The 18,538-nt window shown below is 41.1% G+C and overlaps 1 protein-coding gene across 2 annotated transcripts; it reads right to left on the reverse strand.

Moving 5' to 3' along the window:
* Positions 1 to 5,642: 5,642 nt before the first annotated feature.
* LOC101876823 (uncharacterized) lies at positions 5,643 to 16,994 on the reverse strand. Of its 2 annotated transcripts, XM_031045789.2 has the most exons (8): positions 16,205 to 16,994; positions 14,718 to 14,804; positions 14,260 to 14,493; positions 12,544 to 12,566; positions 11,578 to 11,723; positions 10,570 to 10,670; positions 10,283 to 10,384; positions 5,643 to 9,369 (listed from the first exon to the last, which is right to left on the reverse strand). In XM_031045789.2, exons 1-8 carry the CDS (start codon positions 16,739 to 16,741, stop codon positions 7,666 to 7,668), a joined length of 2,934 nt encoding a protein of 977 aa, XP_030901649.1. In that variant the 5' UTR covers positions 16,742 to 16,994; the 3' UTR covers positions 5,643 to 7,665. The 2 variants fall into 2 exon arrangements, with proteins under 2 accessions (XP_030901649.1, XP_030901650.1); XM_031045790.2 differs by lacking the exon at positions 10,283 to 10,384.
* Between the last annotated feature and the right edge of the window lie 1,544 nt (positions 16,995 to 18,538).

Consider the following 18,538-nt stretch of genomic DNA (forward strand, 5'->3'; position numbering starts at 1 on the left):
GACAGTGTTTCTGGAATCTGTACAGGTGTCAAAGGAAATGCAGCATATGGAAAAGACCTCTGATCTCCTATGTGACAAGTGTTACGTGCCAGTTGTCTGCTGGCTGTCAAAAACTTACCTGCATCCCTGAGACTACTTACATGGGTAACCCCAGCAGTTTTCTGTACTATATCCTGTACTAGTATCTGAGCTGAAGAGGAGCAGGGCTGATCACTTTTTGCCAAGACAATCTGATATGTAAACTCCAGTTTCCTGAATGTTGTTTCAGCAGTATGGGGGTACCCAGGTTCCCTTGCGAATTGAGTGTTTGCAATTTTAAACTGAATGATAGAGGTCCAGTACTGCTCCCGCTAAAGGTTTTGCTGCAAATGCTAAACAGCACTGGGAAGTGTATCTCTTGGTTTCTTTCTATAAGGAATTTCCTACTTTAAGGAAGCAGGCTGATAGAATCACAGAATCACAGAATCCCGAGAGTTGGAAGGGACCTCGAAAGATCATCCAGTCCAACCCCCCTGCAAGAGCAGGGTAACTTAGAGTACATCACACAGGAACTTGTCCAGGCGAGCCTTGAATATCTCCAACGTAGGAGACTCCACAACCTCCCTGGGCAACCTGTTCCAGTGCTCTGTCACTCTTACAATAAAGAAGTTCTTCCTGATGTTAACGTGGAAACTCCTATGCTCCAGTTTACACCCATTGCTCCTTGTCCTGTCACTGGATATCACTGAAAAAAGCCTAGCTCCATCATCCTGACACCCACCCTTTACATATTTGTAAACACTGATGACATCACCCCTCAGTCTCCTCTTCTCCAAGCTAAAGAGACCCAGCTCCCTCAGCCTCTCCTCATAAGGGAGGTGTTCCACTCCTTTAATCACCTTTGTGGCTCTGCGGTGGACTCTTTCAAGCAATTCCCTGTCCTTGAACTGAGGGGCCCAGAACTGGATGCAGAAGAATAGGTTGTGATGAATAAAGGAATAGAAATAGGAATTAGTATTTTCTCTTAAAGCAACACAGGCTTAGTAGCTTTGGACCATCAGCTGAAGCTGCTGTGACTGAAAAGCATGTTTTGGTGGAAGCAAGGAAATACTGGCAATACGCTGCAGTATCGTGTTCAGCCATGCAGTTCTTCCAGCGCCGGGAAACAAAACCTGAACTTGGCGGCCTCACTGCACCAGGAATGGAAGCTGAAAGCTGGTGGGACGGGCTGCAGGGCCTTGCTCCGGGGCCGCCCGCCGGCGACGCCTTAAAGGCAGGTGGTGGTGGAACCCGACCGGGCCACGGAGTGGGCAGTGGCAGCAAGTACTGTCCCCGGCAGGCTCTGTTAGAAGTTGTGGTTAGATTACCTTTAGGCTGGGGTTTGGGGCTGAGACTGGGATTCTGATTAGGGCTGGAGTTGGGTTTTGTTTTGGGGAGGATTATTTGCTCTGGTTTAGGCTTGGTGCTGGAGCTGGGGTTTGCATTGGGGCTGCAGTTGGTTTAGGGCTAGAGAGGTGGCTGGAGAGCATGTAGGGGGGACTTTGTGGGCAGCAAGGGAGCACCCTTCAGGGTGGAGGATCCTGGCAGGATGTCAAGGCCACCTGGTTGCCTCTGCCCACACTGTAGCCCCAGGTGTCGAGATGTTAGCACAGAAAAGCAGGAATGTGGCTACGTATTTAAGCCTTTTCTTTTTTTTTTTCCCTCCCTTTTTTCTTTGACAGATGCAGTTTTGTTTTAAAAACTTTTGACTTTACGTTTTCAGATATGGAAAGTCACACTTTCTTAGGAGATTACTAAAGTAGTAGTGGCCATTTCCTAGGTAAGTGACAATTTCAGCATGTAGAAATGGACAGTTCATCCCAGAATGGTGTTCTCAAGCATTTGATGTATCTTTTTCAATTTAGATAAGAAAGTGAAGAAAAGGCTCGGGTCTGTTGCTGCCTTGACAAAAAGTACATAGGCAGGTAAACAAAAGGTGGTTTTATGCAGCTGTATGTATATAGTTACATTGTGTGAAAACTGTAAAGTTATGTTAAGCACATCACTAGTATAGCACACTTTACAGTATTTTGCAAATAGATAATGAAAATGCTTATGTTTCTATGTAATTTTATTTGATAGGGGCTTAAGACAAGGTGACAATCAGAAAGAAAATTGCAACTTAGTTTTGAGTTCCTGAAATCTGAAAAACAGGTTGCACTTTAGTTTCTTTTGTTAGTTTTTAAAGAGGTCATTTTAGATGTCTAAAAAAGACATCTGAATAGGCTTTTTATGGTTTCAGGAAAAAGAAGAATAAACATATCTGTGGCATATGAATATTGCAATGGGAGATGCTACAACAATGAATACTGCATGAGGCCATTACTTGAACAGAAACTAGGGAAAGCTGGAGTTGATAAGAACTGATCTGATGTGGTAGGGACTGTGTAGGGTATTCCAAGCTGCTTTTTATTTTTCTCAAAGGAACTTACTGACCTTGTAAGGTGGGGTGTTATGCTAACCATTACAGGTCAGTTACTCAAGATTTGAGAGAATTCTACCTTTGGCAGGAGGGAGAGGGGGATAATAGAAAATTAATTAAAAAAGTGGGGTTGATACCAAACAGTGGTTACTCCCATCACACAAAGAAGATGTGGCATTCCTAATTATGACATGTTCATTTTCTCATCAGCCAACACCCCTAAGTCCTTCTCTGGAGGGCTGCACTGAATTTCCTTTTGCCCATTATGGGGGCTTCATTCTGCTCCCCCTCCCTGGCTTCCAGCTAAGGGTGTTGGATACCCAGAGGACAACAGGTCTTACTATGAAAGGCTGAGGTATAGAAATCATTAAGTACATTAGCCTTTTCCTCATCTTTTGTCACAATGTTTTCACCCTATATCCAGTAAAGGATGGAGATTCTCTTTAGCCTTCCTTTTGTTGTTAATGTAATTATAGAAACATTTTTTACTGTCTTTTACTGCAGCATCTAACTGAATGTATTAAACGCACTCTATAGGATTATAGTATTTTGTACTGATTTCATGGAATATTTGATTTTCTGCTCAGTTTCAATATCTCAATTTGTATTCCATGAAAGATGTGGTATAAACTTTCAGGATACAAAAGTTTGATATGCATTTAGAATAGCTGTATGAACTATACTAAAGAGTCAAATTCATGTATGTTCATCACTATGTTAAATTTGTCAGATTAATGTTTACCTATATAAAAAATAATAGTAGAATTCCTGTTGATATAACTTGGCTAACACAGGTAGTTTTGTTTTCTATTTAAATGGATATTGCCATTTCTAATATAAATGCTCATGTTTGATATCTTACAGGTAGTCACAGCTACTTCATCGCTTGCTCTAGGAATCAACATGCCATGTAAATCTGTTGTCTTTGCTGAAGATTCTGTCTTTTTAGATGCCCTAAATTACAGACAGGTATGGAAATAGAACACCTACGTTTTACTACAGGAACAGTACAAATGTAGCTGCCATCACACACAAATTCAGAAAAAACATCTTCTACACATGCTGCTGGGTGTGTTCTGAGCTGCAGATGTTCATTTTGGTGATTTAACTAATGTTTCAGAAATGCCAGCCCACAAATAATGGATGTAGTCTGAAGACCTATTTCAACAATTAAAGTATTACAGTTGCCCAGTGGATTAAAGAAATAGGTTCAGCTTTCAGTTGTGGGAGCCAGAAAGACAAAAGCTGTTTTGCTCTAGCCAGAGTTTTACAAATGCGTGAAAAATACACTATAAGAACATGCAGTGGGGCTTTAATGAGGGAAGGAAAGATTGTTGACTGGATTAATTAAGTACATTTGAGTTCTTTCCATCTGGGAAGTGGCACTCCACACAATGAGCACAGCAGCATGTAGATGAGGTTGCAAATGCAATAAAGCAGAATGTCTCCAGTCATGCCACAAGTTACTGGGTGGGTTGAGAGTCTCTAACCTCTTCAGTTAGTTCTCAATTCCTGCTCTTGTACTACTTTGCAATCCTGCATTTTCATGAAGTATTGTTAGTTTGCCTATGGTTCAGGTGGCTGATGGCAGGTAGCTCTGAGTCAGTGTGAGTGGGTCTGTGCAGTAGCCAGACCTCCCTTCTGTACATAAATTATATAACTTCAGCTCTGTAACATCATCTCGTACAAGGGCAAGTCTCCACAATGGACCTGTCCAACAACTATTGATCCAGGCAAGGGACTACTTCCTTAGGAAGCTCCTCTGTACTTCTTTTTCATATTCTCTGCTCTTTATTCATACTGGGACTACCCTTTGCCACAAATCTACCCAGAAATAATTCAGAGCTAAATGTAACTTAAAAACAAAACTGGTGTGTAGGTACAAAGTTAAAACTTACCTTGGAGAAATATGAATATTGAAAAGATATGTGAGAGAATGTAAGTATCCAGACCAGTGTTTAGGTCTTCTATTTAGGTCAAATATTTTAAGAAGTAAACCACCACATTTGTCTAAACCAGCTGTATTTGAGGTACAGCATATTTTATGCACATTATTTTAATAATTCTGCATAAATGCTTTAAGACTGTATAGATGGTATCAGCCTGCACAATCGCACAATCACACAATCACAGAATCACAGAATCCCAAGGGTTGTAAGGGACCTCAAAAGATCTAGTCCAACCCCCCTGCAGGAGCAGGGAAATGTAGCTATATTTTATTTTAAAATTAATAATATTGTTATATTTATTAATTATTTTATTCTTAGATGTCAGGACGTGCTGGAAGACGGGGATATGATTGGAAATGTGTTCTTCTATGATATCCCAATGCCTAAAGTTGACTTATCAAATCCAACATACCTGAGTTGAAAGGCCAGCTTCCTCTGACTATTTCCTTAATATTGAGACTGATGCTGTTGGCTGCGAAGGCTGATGACAAAGAAGATGCCAAGCAAAGGTTTAATGTTGTTTTTTTTTCTTACTAGTAATTTAATGAAATGTCTCCTTAACATGAGCAGAAAGTTATATACTTCAGAAGTAAGCAATCTGCCTCCAAATGAAGTTGCATAGTCTGCTATACTGCTTCTAGTATCTGTGCCATCTTTTTTCCACAGTATTGTGTTGTCCATTTTTATGCATTTATTCTTTGCAACAGATATTATCATCATAACATCAGAATGCTACTGTCAGGTAGGTATTTATTTTAGTAAAAATACTTTCCTGACAGTAACTGTTGTTCTGCGCAACAGTTGCGGTAACTTGGAGATTCAGGAAGCCTTCCAATACTTAAAATTTCAGTTTTATGTGAGGAAAAAGTGTGAGCATACACTTCCATAGGGAAAGGGGGAGCTATGAAATGCTATCTCAATTGAAGCAATGAGAAAATTCGATGTGTTGCTCACTTGCTTAAATCTAACTCACTTATTACTAACTGTTTGGAAACAAAAAATTCTTATTCTTGTCTTTTAATGCAGTGATATAAGTAGGCAACCCATGACCATGATTACAAATTGGTCAGAGATCTCCTCTTGTAATTATTAAGGAACTCGTGCCTCCAGACGATTTGGTTTTTTATATCCACTTTAGACATCTATTTTCAGGGACTTACTGAATAAATACAGACATAGGTCTTAAGATAACAAAGTAAACTGGTAAACTTCTGTGTTAAAATATTAAAGTGATATTAAAGTGTAAGGACTAATTTAAAAACTTCCTGGGTTTAGTTTAATGATACTTAAATCCTTGTCTTTTAGATCTCTATATGAATTCCACATAATTAACTTCACAAACCTTAGCATAAATGTAGAAAATGAGCACACGTTTCACAGAAGATGGACTTTTTTCACAAGCATTTCCAGGAGTTAAGCATTCAATTTGCATAAAACTACAACCCCATAACCCCACCCAGCATTTTTACCCTGAAAACCAAGTATTGAAGCAAAGATAAAAGCTGGATATTGTATTTCTTTGCTTGTTACAGTATCTGCATTTCCTTGGATTTCTAAATTATCTTCTTATGTTTGTTTGACCAGGCATTGTCAGTGTTGAAGCACTCGCTGATGTCATTCAGAAAAGAAAGATACGATCAAATACTAAAAATCTATTTTATGTTTTCCTTGCAGTTTCTGATCAAAGAGGTTGGTTTTGACTCATTTTCATAAAGGAGAGCTCTTAAATCTACAGATTCTTATTTCTGTTAGTATGCTTTTATTTGAAGACCCATATACTTTATATTTCATAGCAATAGGCCATTTCTTTTTAGAAATTTAAGAAAATGGATAAAATTAGAGTGCTTTATATTTGAGGTTAATTCTGAGCTACTTATGAAATAAACTCAACAGGAAAAGTATTGTGGTGTGGTTTATATAGTTATAGATTGATTAGGCAAGTAAGAGCTGTGTGTTTCTCTTGTATATAAAGATGCATGCATGTGAAACGGCAAGGGTTTAAAGCATACTAAGGATGACACGATTTCCATAATGTTGAAAGAAATTACATCTGTAACAAAAATTTAGAGAAGACTGTAAATTACTGGTGTATCTCTCCATAATAATACTTTAACTTTTGATGGATACCATTTTGGAAAATTTTTATGTATGACTCCATTTGACTTCCAGCTGAGGAGTACTGGCAGTGGGACAAATTGGTGACTTGTTTTTTAGGAAGGACCAATTTTTGCCTTTCATTGGAAATTGCATGTTCTCAATAGGTACCCATGCACTAGGTTGAAGGGCTATTCTTTTGAATGCCACCATTCTATATTTCTGTCATATCGAAGGTCACCCTTCACAACTAAGTTGTGTTTTGCTTTTAAATTCAATAGGGCTACTTGTATCAAGAAGGTAAACCCATAGGATTTGCTGGACTTGCGCTATCACGAACCTTCAAATTTCGTTTTAGTGAGCTTTCTTGTGAAAGATTTATTCCACAAATAGTGCCAGCCAATTAAAGGTAAATAATAGTCTCTGCATTTTAATTGTAGTCTGTGGCGGGCTCTCTAACCCCAGTGGTTCTGAAATTTTCTGGTGCCTCATTGCTGCTACCATCTTTCGCTTGCCTAGCCTTCATCCTCATATCCTTGGCCTCTGTCCCTACACACTCAGCATGTGCTCATATTTCTCATACATATGGCAATGTTGGTATCATGAACCTAAATGTATTGTTTGTGAAACATTCCAGTAGGGTAAGAAAGAATGCTATATGTAGAAAAATCAATAACTGGGACTCCAGAGTAGTATTTGAATGTCTTATAGACAAGAAGGTGGATGACCACTCTGAATACCAACAGATTAAAAAAAATTAAGTACTACTAATGTCTCATTACATGAGTCAAATCCACTCTGTGCACTGAGATGCGCTGCAGGATATGAACATACAAGAATACAGTATTTATTTGTACATACTTCTAATTGCTTAGTTATAGCACAGATTTTTGTATGTAGTGAGTTGATCTTTAGCCAACATAACCTCTGTCATGACAATGGCAGCTGGGAAGAGAACTCCTGAATAGGAGTTATTGGGTTTTGTTTGGTTTTTCCTTAAAAATTACTTTTTTTTTTTCCTTTTCCACTTTCATATTTAATCCAAAACTTTTCTGTTCTGACACAGGTTCAACTGTTTTTTCAGAGAATGTCCTGGAAAAGCTAGTGCTCATTCTAGCCAGTCTCTTTGGGAGAAAATACCTTCCAGCCTGCGCACTGAAATACAAACGCACATTTTGCCAGTCAAAGGTAGATGAAGCTTTGGTCTTTACTTAGCTGTTCTGTGTCAGAATCGCTGTCACTTGGCAGTCCTCCTATCTTTTTTACCATGAACACAGAACCTCCTGAAGATGGATCATCGCATGCACCAAGACCAGAACAAGCTGCATTCTGACATGGTACAGACTCAGGCTCATCTTCCCTTCTAGGACAGCAACAGCTGTTTCCAGCAACACTTTCACTTTCTTCCTCTTTTACCTTTGTTTCTGGTTTTGTTGCTGTAGGGAGTTGAGTGGAAGATGCGTTCTCATATCTATCAGGAAGGATAGCTGAAGACAAAGGCTGACTACAAGAATTACTACCATCAGGAAGTGTTCCTGCACTTTCAGTCTTCTTAGATGAGTTCATAGGAAAGAGTGAACCTTCACAATTTGATTGACTCTGTCTACAAGCAGGCTCCACACATTCTGGAGATACAGGCTTCCCTGCATTCAGAGGTGTTTTGTCAGGATTCCTCTTCTCTTCTTCAATACCATTTCCAGGCAGAAACACAGAGGAAGTCAGTGAGCCAGAGGTATTTCTGGCAGTATTTCCAAATGAAAACGCTGGTGAGGGCGATGAGAAACAGGTATTTTTGAATGAAAATACAAAATTAGCAGGGAGGATGGGAGACTGGGTGACATTCACCCCAGCTGCAGTCTTAGTCTCTGAAGTATTACAAGTTACAGTTGTGGCAGATTCTGAGGTTTTGGCTTTTTGTTCCCCTGAGACAGATGGTTTCTGTGTTCCATATCCTGCAGTTTCCTTTGCAGAAAGTGTTATTTCTCTCACGTGAGATGATGTATTTTTGTCAGATGGCTTCTCAGATTGGCTAAAAAATGGGGGTAGTGGTAAAACCTTAAACGAATTGCTGACTCCCGATCCTGCAGAACCACCTTTTACTGAATTGCCAAAGGGAAATGAAAAACCTGGCTTCTTGCTTTCTGCTGAGTCTAAATCAGGACCAGATGAAGCGTCAGAAACTGTGGGTCTGGCTACAGGACCATGCTTTCTAAATCTGCGTTCATCCTGGTGGTTGGTTTTATCTGCATGATCACATTTTCCAGGGTAAAACTGAGAGAAAACATATTTTGTGTCTTTGATATTAAAGGAAAATGTACCTGCATCTTTAGTATATGTGGGTACTGAGTTGCTACATGCACCAAAAGTAAAAGGTGAAGTAGAAGGTCCCTCTGTAGAAACATCTAGACATTCTGACTTTGAAACAGTAGCAGCTGCTGATGCTGCTGGGTTTAAGCCAAATGAAGTGCTAGAATTTGTGTCCATTTCATTGGAAACACTAACCGCTGATTCCTGCATGGGCAATTTTTCTTTAGGTCCCAAGTCTGTCGAGTTTTCTAAGGCTGGAGTGGCTGTTTCCTGGGAACTTCTCTCAAGAAATGATTTTAAGTCACCACTTGTTTCAGAATTCGTATTTGTGGATGGGATGCTGTGATGAGTGGCTCCAGAAAAGCTTTTCTCAAAGCCATCTGCTCTTTGCAGGATTCCAGTTTTCACTTTATCTGGGTTGTTTGCTTTGGTAGGTGAAGATGCAAAAGGAGTTCCTGAGGACCTAGCCTTCAAAGCCCCAGTGCTTCCAAATTTATACTTTTTATTTCCAGATAGAGTTTGTTTCTTGACCTCACTGGTGAGCTTCTGATGTTCCATATAGAATTTGTAACGTAACTCCTACAATCACAGCAAAGAATCCCATTAAATAAAAAATGGCATTTGTGGATTCAGGCATTGTAAAACTCACAGAAGACTGAAGAAAAGTTTTCATATTTCTATAGCACCTATGAGGTATGTTTCCATTGCTGCTGGAAGGCAACAGAGCATGAGTCACAATGGGAAAACCTTCTTTTAAAACGACTGAACAAGATGCACATGGAACCATGATGAAAGTAGTTTTGAAACAGGAGACTACAGAAAACCGTATTTAGTCACCAACAAAACAAAAAATAGCTAAAAAATACCACCTTAGACATTAAGTGGCACATTCTCAAATTGTCATGAAAAATAACCACCTGAAACAAATGTAGGTGGTGTTTTGGGTTTGTGGTGTTTGGCAGTTTTCTGGTAGTTTTGTGATGGAGTTTTTTTGGGTGGGGGTCTGTGGGTTTTCTTCCCCCTAGATACAATAAGTATATAACTGGCATTCTCAAGGAGCACAGAAAAGAAATGCAACAGAAAAATAATTCTGTCTTTAAAGGACTAAAGCAACTTCCCCATTTAATCACCTGCCACTGGTGTTCTTGGAACATGCATCATGTGATGCACTGCCAGCCAAGCTTTACCAACTGTAACTAGAATCGCTCTGTACAGACAAAAAGTCACTCAGCCACCCACACGGAACTGCTAAGTGAAAAAAATGCAGTTGTACAACCAGATCATTGGAAACGAAACCAAAAGAAACTGCATTCAGTTTCGTTTCAAATTAGTAGGAATTTAGGTACTCATAGAAGAATGAATTCTATTACCTTCAGAAAATAGAACACAGGCAGATGACCTCTTTCTACAGAGAATGGCTAGACAAACATATATAAGTTGTGTCGTAACAAATAGCAACTTGGCCATATTTATAATAGATGTTCAATTGTACCTCATGGCTCATGTTTTGAGACGTGGACATTTCCGATACCGACATTAGGTGAGTACAAATCCTGCTGCCATCTGCCAGTGCTTCCTTCTGTCCTGCTACAGGCTGAAAAATGTTTTGCAGCAGACATTAGAATTCATAGAAGCATAGAACGGCTTGAGTTGGAAAGGACTTTAAGATGACCTAGTTCCAACCCCCTTGCCATGGCTAGGGACACCTCACCCTAGATGATATTGCCCAAGGTTCTGACGAATTAGTACAGTCTTGTAGCCCCATAGTCAATAACTTACAAGAAACATGTTGGGTGTGTTCTTCTGGTCCGGCCATTGCTTTATGTTATTTTTAAACAGACTCTTTTTTGTTGAGTCCTCATTTCCCCCAGAAGGCAGATCTAGTACAAAGAAAAAAAAGAGTGATGGAGAGCATATTAAGTGTAGAAAATACGGAAAGGTTCCTGTGCATCTAAAACACAGATTCCAATTAAGAAGTACTAAAAGTACATTGCATGAAGTGAGACCTCAGTACTTGTCAAACTTTTGATATAAAGCCAGAGGCCTGTATAAGGCATTCTAAATGCCTAGAGATGTGTGCTCTGATACAAAACCTATTGTTCCCTCCTATGAGGTAAAAGCATTTAATCAGAACATAGTTAACATCAAATTATACTACAACAGACATCCATCAGTTCAGCAACATGATCCTTATAGAGGCAATGCTGGTTATATAGGATAAGTATGATACTTCCCCCAGGTTCCAAAAATGTAACTTAGGGACTTTCTAAATAAAGCACATTCATAAAATATATTTAAAAGCCCTTGATTAATTCATCATCCACTAATTTGCTCAGATGCTTTTTAATGACTTCCATGGTTTTGCTATGCAGATGGTTTATTAGCAATTGGCTCCACAAGTTGCAGCTTCCTATCACAGAATAGTTAGGGTGGGAATGGACCTTAAGATCATCTAGTTCCAACCCCTCTGCCACAGGCAGGGACACCTCACACTAAACCATATCACCCAATGCTCTGTCCAACCTGGCCTTGAACACTGCCAGGGACTGAGCATTCACAACTTCCTTGGGCAACCCATTCCAGAGCCTCACCACCCTTACAGTAAAGAACTTTATATCCAATCTGAACTTCCCTTGTTTATGTTCAAACCTGTTAACCTCTTGTCCTATCACTACAGTCCTTAATGAAGAGTGCCTCTTCAGCATCCTTATAGGCCCCCTTCAGATACTGGAAGGCTGCTATGATGACTTCCCAAATCTTGTCCTGTATTAGGTCCTTCTTCCCTACCTTTATCAGTGCCTTCGTTAACAGGCATTAACTTCAAAGCCAAGATTTTATTAACCACAGGTGTGATATCCATCTTCTTTTGAGTACACTCTGGTGTTTTTTCGTAGCTGGATGCTATGTTCATCAGATCAAGCTGAGTTTTCATTCTGGAAAAGAAAGAAAAACCAACACAGAACTTAAACAGTTTTCTTAAGGTTCACATGCCAACAACTAAATTACACCTGTCTAATAGAAGAAATAGTTTGAAAAGAAACCACAAAGGGCGAGAAGAAATCAGAAAGTCTTCAATAAAGTGTCCAGTTTCCTAGATCTTTTTTCTTAAAACTTACTGACAATTCACTTGAATTAGGTTTCATACGCAATCAAAGTTGCAAGATGTAGTGCCTGAAGCTAAGTACAGATTAACATTCCCTCCACCTGTTTTTCTTAGCATGCTATACCCGAATCTAAATTATGCTCTTTCTTCAGAAGGCATTGCTAATGCTAGTCTGAATCATGACATATTTTAAAGAACTCCTTTTCCAGTATTCTTTCTTAAACTCTAGAATCTTTAGGAATATAAAGGGTATTTGCACTGCAGATGAAAATGAATACACTGCAGGATCTCCATACATGCTCTTAAACTCAAGGATTTTGGTTAAATCTGCAGGGATGCTTCAGTGTTCCTGAGTTTAAATAAGATATCTAAAAAATATTCAGTCACTGTGTATAAAGAATTCCTAGACTCGGTTTTCTGCAGGATGCAGTTCAAAAGTGTATCTCTAATCCTAGATAGCATATCACTAAAATTCTTGACACATTTCCTAAACTTTGCAATACGGAGCATCCAAAAATCTGAAATCATTCTAATGTCTTAATTACTAAATATTACTTTCATTTCAAGTCACTATATCTGACCATATCCAAAGTAACTATTTTCTTAGTTATTAATGTTAAAACTAACAAAGCATGAAAAAATATATATACCTTGCATTCAAGCCACAGGCCACCTATAAATAAAATGAGAATTTGTAAGATACAAATTAATTTTCCTCAAGCTCTCAAAAGATTATTGTTTTATCAAAATACTTCAGAGTCTAAACTCATATTTTTATTTCACGGAACTATAGGAAATAAACCTGTTAACATTTAAGAGTCAAAAAAGAGAGCATCCAAATGTAAAAATAAAAGTGTGTCTGGGTCAATGATATACTTTGTAATATTTTGTGTTAAAGACAAAAAGCACTACTTCAGAGCCAAATGAAGGTGTTCAGATAATGAGTCATGACCCATATGGTTCTTACTCATTTTGGATACTCAGGTATTTGTAAACTTTCAAATGAAAGACTACTTTGTATTTCTTGGTGAGGGAAGCATCTGCTACCTGCTCTCACTGTGCTGTTACACCAAGATTTAAAAAAAAAGCTGTCTTTAATTTGAAATCAGCCAGATAAGGGCAGTATGAAGTGCACTGCATTGCAGTCAAATGACGCTTCCCAAAGAATGGGCAATAAAACATAGAAAACTGAGTGGATTATAGACTGCTTCCCCCTAAAATCCTGGTGATCTCACTGTACTTAAATAACAAAACCCCACCTCATTGAGTTGTGTGCTGTTATGGGGGGCAGGCAGAAGGTAGTGAATTTAAAGTATACTACTCATTGGAGTCAGAATATTCCTTCCAAAAGTGGAAGTCGCTTTTACTTTGGGTAAAAGCAAATTTTTCCTCTGTAAGTTGTTACCAGAAACTTGGGAAAACTAAGTACTTTCTTAGCTTCTCATTTATCTGAAAGCAGCAAAAAGATTCACTGCAGGAAAGAATATGCTGTGGTTTCTTAGGAACGCACAAGCCTTGAAACTGAACATAAAATTCAGTAGCTATTAAAGTATTTTGCTCCATATCTACCATCTGCTTAAACTCTGTACAACTTCAGCCAGTGTTGGATACAATGTTACGAAAAGATGTCTGCTAGCTTAGGTAACAGTGAAGATAAAGCTTGTGTCTTGGGTTCCTCTAGCATTCATCTCAAAATCAGATTGCATGTTTTTTTTCTGCAGTTCCCTTGAACATTATGAGGGAGACTTTCAGGGTCACTTATACAGAAGCGTGTATGCTATGTAATACAGTGTATGTCAGACGTACCAAAGCTGGCATTAAACAGGCCGAGTTATCTCCACTGCAAACATCTGTGCAAAGTTCACAGGTTGTAGAATCACTATAATTGCCTTAGTTTGGGTATCCCAACATGATACCCTGCTGTACAACACTGACAAGTTACCAGATCTGCCACCAATCTTTCCCCAAACAGTATTTTTAGTGTCTTAAAGTTGAAAGATGCAACAGAAGTGCTTAATAAGCAAAACACTTGAAAATAAATATTAAAAAGCAAATAAATGGGAGAATTTTGAAGGCAGTACTAGAAAATTACTCCCTACCTGCATTAAACTTTCACAGCTGCTAATACAATATAGCAAGTGTTACAGCAGCAGCTTTACAGTCAATGTAAGTAGTTTTCAGTGAAGAGCCTACTGAAACTCATTATAAAAAATATTAAGTGTTAAATAATTTTAGTCTGTATTTTTCATTTGCTGAATTTGTTTTCCCTGATCGAGTAATTTTCATAATCATAACCTACAATACAGGAGGCTATATTTTAGGTTCATTATGCAACTGATACTAAAGAATAAGAAAAAGGCCATCACCTCTAGGAAACGCTGAGGATCACACTCATGGACAAGCTCTTCACAATCCTTCAGAAAATTTTCAATGGTCTTCTTGTGAGCTTCCTTCATTTTCTTCCAAATTGCAAATTCCTTTTCTTTTTTACTTCTTTGATTTTCAACATCTTCTAGCAATTGCTGTTTCTTCATTTCCAAAGTCTTGAAGATTTCTCCAAATTCCAGTGCAATCATGTCAGCATCTTTGTTCAGTGTCATCTACAAGCATCAGAACATAAAACCAGATGAAAACACAGTAATAATGTCTTTAGATACTTCCATAGTCAGGAGGGAGGAGTCACTAGGAGTTACTTCCCTGAGGAAACTCAGAGCGCATTTATGCCACAAAGAAGCACCAGTATGCTCCATGTTGTGATTAACCTACCATGAGAAAAGACACAAAGACACACACATATATGTAATATCCAGCATCTGTAACTCACATCCATATCATTCAGTTGATTTGAGATTTCATTCGTCAGCTTCTCATTTATCGTTCTCATTTTTTTCAGACTGCTGAAGAAGGTTAACTGCAAGACAATTGAAACACTTATTGTTGTTTTATCTGCTCCATAAAGCAAATACATCTCAGTGGTTATCTACAATCTTATTATGGCATGCTCTGTACAACACATTAAAGAAAGCCTGTGATTCAAAAGATCTCTTAATAGCATTTAGTGCTTTCCTTGTTCAGTACACAAACTTCCTTTGGCTATTTCTCTCTCCAAGTAATGCTCACCTACAATAAATATTGCTAGACTTGCTACAGGGTTACTTTTATAGTTAAAACATTGGTTTCCTCAGCCTTTGTTCTCCACTTCTCCCCTCATACATGCATCTATCCCAATGCAAGTTTTAACACTGTTACTCCAGTTTGACAAGCAACTACATGATATTCACAGGTTTTTATGCTTCAAGCTGATAAAACAGAAAGCTGTGCATAACCCAGTTATTGTTTGGTTTTGAACTAACATTATCACTGTGTTTTCTTCCTTTACCTCACTACAGTGTCATAAAGGTTTAGGTAAGAAGCCCAGTGCAAAGACTATTTTCCCTGGGTTTCCAGAGTTAAGTGTAACTGATGATAGGACAGGAGGGAAAGAAATCAGTGCAAAAGCAGCTCCTGGCTTAAAGAATAGTCAGTAGTGTACTTAAACCTTTATGCCTATACTCTTCATGCAGCAGCTTCCATTACAGCAGCTTCCATTACAGCATAGCAGAACCGATGCATGCCTCACAACCCTGCACCTCATTTGCATAGGGCACGAAAAGCTCATTCTACGCAATTTTGGCAAAAAGCACAACCACTTGTCACTACAATCAGCCAACCAAACATTAGGCAAGGCAGTTGCTTTCTTCATTCATTCATACAGGAGTGCATTTTGGTTCTACATTTATTATTACTTACCTAACCCATCTGTTTCTAAATATGTAATTATCTGTGACCCAAATTACCTAAACCAGCTTAGACAGCCTATAAACAAAGTATCGGTGGGTGGGGCTTTTGTTTTGAACTTGGAAAAACTGGATCTGGACATGCAATAAACTCTCAGCATCAGTGTGCTTTATCAGCAAAGAATGCAGGTCTATATATTAAAACAAGACACTCCCTCCTTCATTCTCCTCCCCCCCCCCCCCCCCACTTTTCAGATGCTTTTTAAGTTGGGTTCAGATCTGTTGGCACTGTAAAATCACCTGGTCCCCTGTATGTGGTGGATGAGATGTGACTGCACACCTCGGGACTCCACAAGCAAATCCGACCACCTGGTTCAAAGAGGCACAATCCCTCACTGCCTCCCGCCTGCCCACTACACAGCGTTTTCCCCTGCATTTCTGAGTAAAAGCAACCTCGGGCAAGGAAGGATACTCTATAGGAGAGCCCAACCTCCCAGGCCAGAGAACTGGCGCGGAGAGGAAGCGCCGCGCTTACTTTCTCTTCCTGGTACACAGCATCTATGAGGTTGACGGAGTGGAAGATGCCTTGGTGCTCCTTAGAGACGCACAGCCCGCACCCCGCCTGGCGGCACATCCGGCAGTAGAGCTGCACCAGCCGTCCCGAATGCTTCTGGCAGGTTCCCCCGAGAGCCTGCAGGGAGAGTGGAGACCCCGGCCCCTGCTCCGCCTCTTCGGCCTTGGCGGTCCCTGCCGTGCTGGATCGGTAGAGCCTGACCAGCTCCGCCAGGGTGGTGTTGACAGGCAGCGCGGCGGCACCGCCCCGGGGCAGCGGGCACAGCTTCCTGCACAGCGGGCACGACACCCGGGCGCCGGCCACGTCGCCGCCAGTACCCGAACCCACCCGAGAGTGGCGGGACTGCCCCTGACCCCGCTGCTGCTGCAGGCGGGGGGCCTCGGCTGAAGCCAGGCACTCCAGCACGCAGTCCCGGCAGAAGTTGTGCGAGCAAAGGGGCAGCGTCACCGGCTCCTCGAAGAGAGACAGGCACACAGCGCACGTCAGGCTGGCCTCCATCTGCAACAAGTAGGTGGGCGGCCGAGAACGGGGCCGCCACTCCTGCTGCCGGGGCTCGCAGGCGGCCCGACTGGGCGGTCTCGACTCGCCCCGCTGCACCGAGCCCGGCTCGCAGGCTGCCCCCGGTTCGTCGCTCCGTCCCGCCGCCTCCAGCGTGGCGGCGGTAAGCCCCGGAGAGGGACCCGAATACCCCTCCAGCGTCCAACTCCAACCGCCGCTTCTAACCGCCAACTTTCCGGGAAGTGAAACCCAGCCGCGGGGCCAGGGGCGAGCAGAGGCGCAGTGGCGATTGGGGGAAAGGCGAGATTGACACCGCTGCTGTCCAGTGAGAACAGCCGGGTCCGTGAGGCACCGTGGGGGCGTGGCGCGGGGCGGGGTTGTCCGCGTGTGACCGCTGCCCCGGGCGGGGTGGAGAGTACTGGGGCCCGCCCTCTGCTCGGCGTGGGAGGGCCATGTGCCGGGCCCTGGCGCCGCTGCCGCCATGTTGTGACAGTCACTGCGCGGAGTGCGTGTCCCGAGCGCTTTGAGGCGACCTCGGGCCTCGCTCTGTGGAAGCGCGGCGCGAACACGGCGGTGGTGATGGTTGAGAGATGGGTGAGTGCGCAGAGCTAGAGCCAGGTAACTCCATAGTGCTGAGGTACGGCTGGTGTTAGCTACCTGTGACTACAGCTGCAAAATCGCAGTGTAATTTAAGCTTGGGGTTTTGTTAATGCTGAGCATTGGCATAGACGTACAAACTCATCCAAGGGTGTTGGTTGGAAGGGACCTTTAAATATCACCTTATCTTAACTTCATAGTTGTGGGCAGGCACATACTTCATTAGATAAGGTTTTTCAGACACCCATCAGACCTTGAACGCTTCTGATAACGGAGCATCCACATCTTCCACTACTAGGAAACCTATTCCAGTGTCTCAGAACCCTCATAAACAGTTTCTTCCTTATGTCCAATCTAAATCTCCCCTCTTTCAGTTGTAAACCATTGACTCTTGTCATGTCACTACAGGCTTTGATAAAAAGGCTCTCCCCATCTTTCTTAAATGCCTTTTATTTATTGAATGGCCACAACAAGCTTTTTGCAGAGTCCTTTTGATACAGGGGGATTTAGCCAATGTACAGGGGGGTAGCACAGGAGGGGGGGTCCAATTAATGCACAAGGGGCTTGATATAAGGAAAGCTAGTGCCAGAAAAACAGAGTTATCTTGTGAGTCTGTGGAAATTGGTGGCCCCACTAATTGTTTCACACTGACCTTCGAAAGTATACTTAGCTTTAAAGAACAATGTCTGTGTTGTAAGTCTGTGTTGAGATAACAGGACTTAGTGACTCCAATAAACATGAATTACTTCACACCATCCTTCAGCTTACCAGTTAGTTTGTTACTTTAGGCACAGAGCCTCCCAGACATCTGCAAGCTTGGGATACTCCTTGTTTGCCAATCCCGCAATTTTGCAGGAAGGTCGTGCTGTCTTAAATCCTCGCTAGTTGATCAAAAGTAATTCAGATATAGCTGGCTTCAGCTAATTGTGTGATTACTGGGGCGTCCAACTGTGTTAAAGGTGAAAAGTACACTGTGAGGAAGACTGCTTACTTCATCTTGAAGACCCCTGCCCACAAGAGGAAGACTCATTTACTTCATCCTGAGACCTTCGCCCATGGTCCGGGGGGAGGGGGCGCACTGCGCAGGCACAAAGGATCTTCTAGCTCATTATAATAAGAAGCAGGGATAGATAATAAATATGTATAGGCATATCAACTAACCTAATGCATATGTGTACCTTAAGAGAATAAAGGGAAAAC

This window comes from Melopsittacus undulatus, chromosome 7 (genome assembly GCF_012275295.1).
Source record: "Melopsittacus undulatus isolate bMelUnd1 chromosome 7, bMelUnd1.mat.Z, whole genome shotgun sequence".
Lineage (NCBI taxonomy): Eukaryota > Metazoa > Chordata > Aves > Psittaciformes > Psittaculidae > Melopsittacus > Melopsittacus undulatus.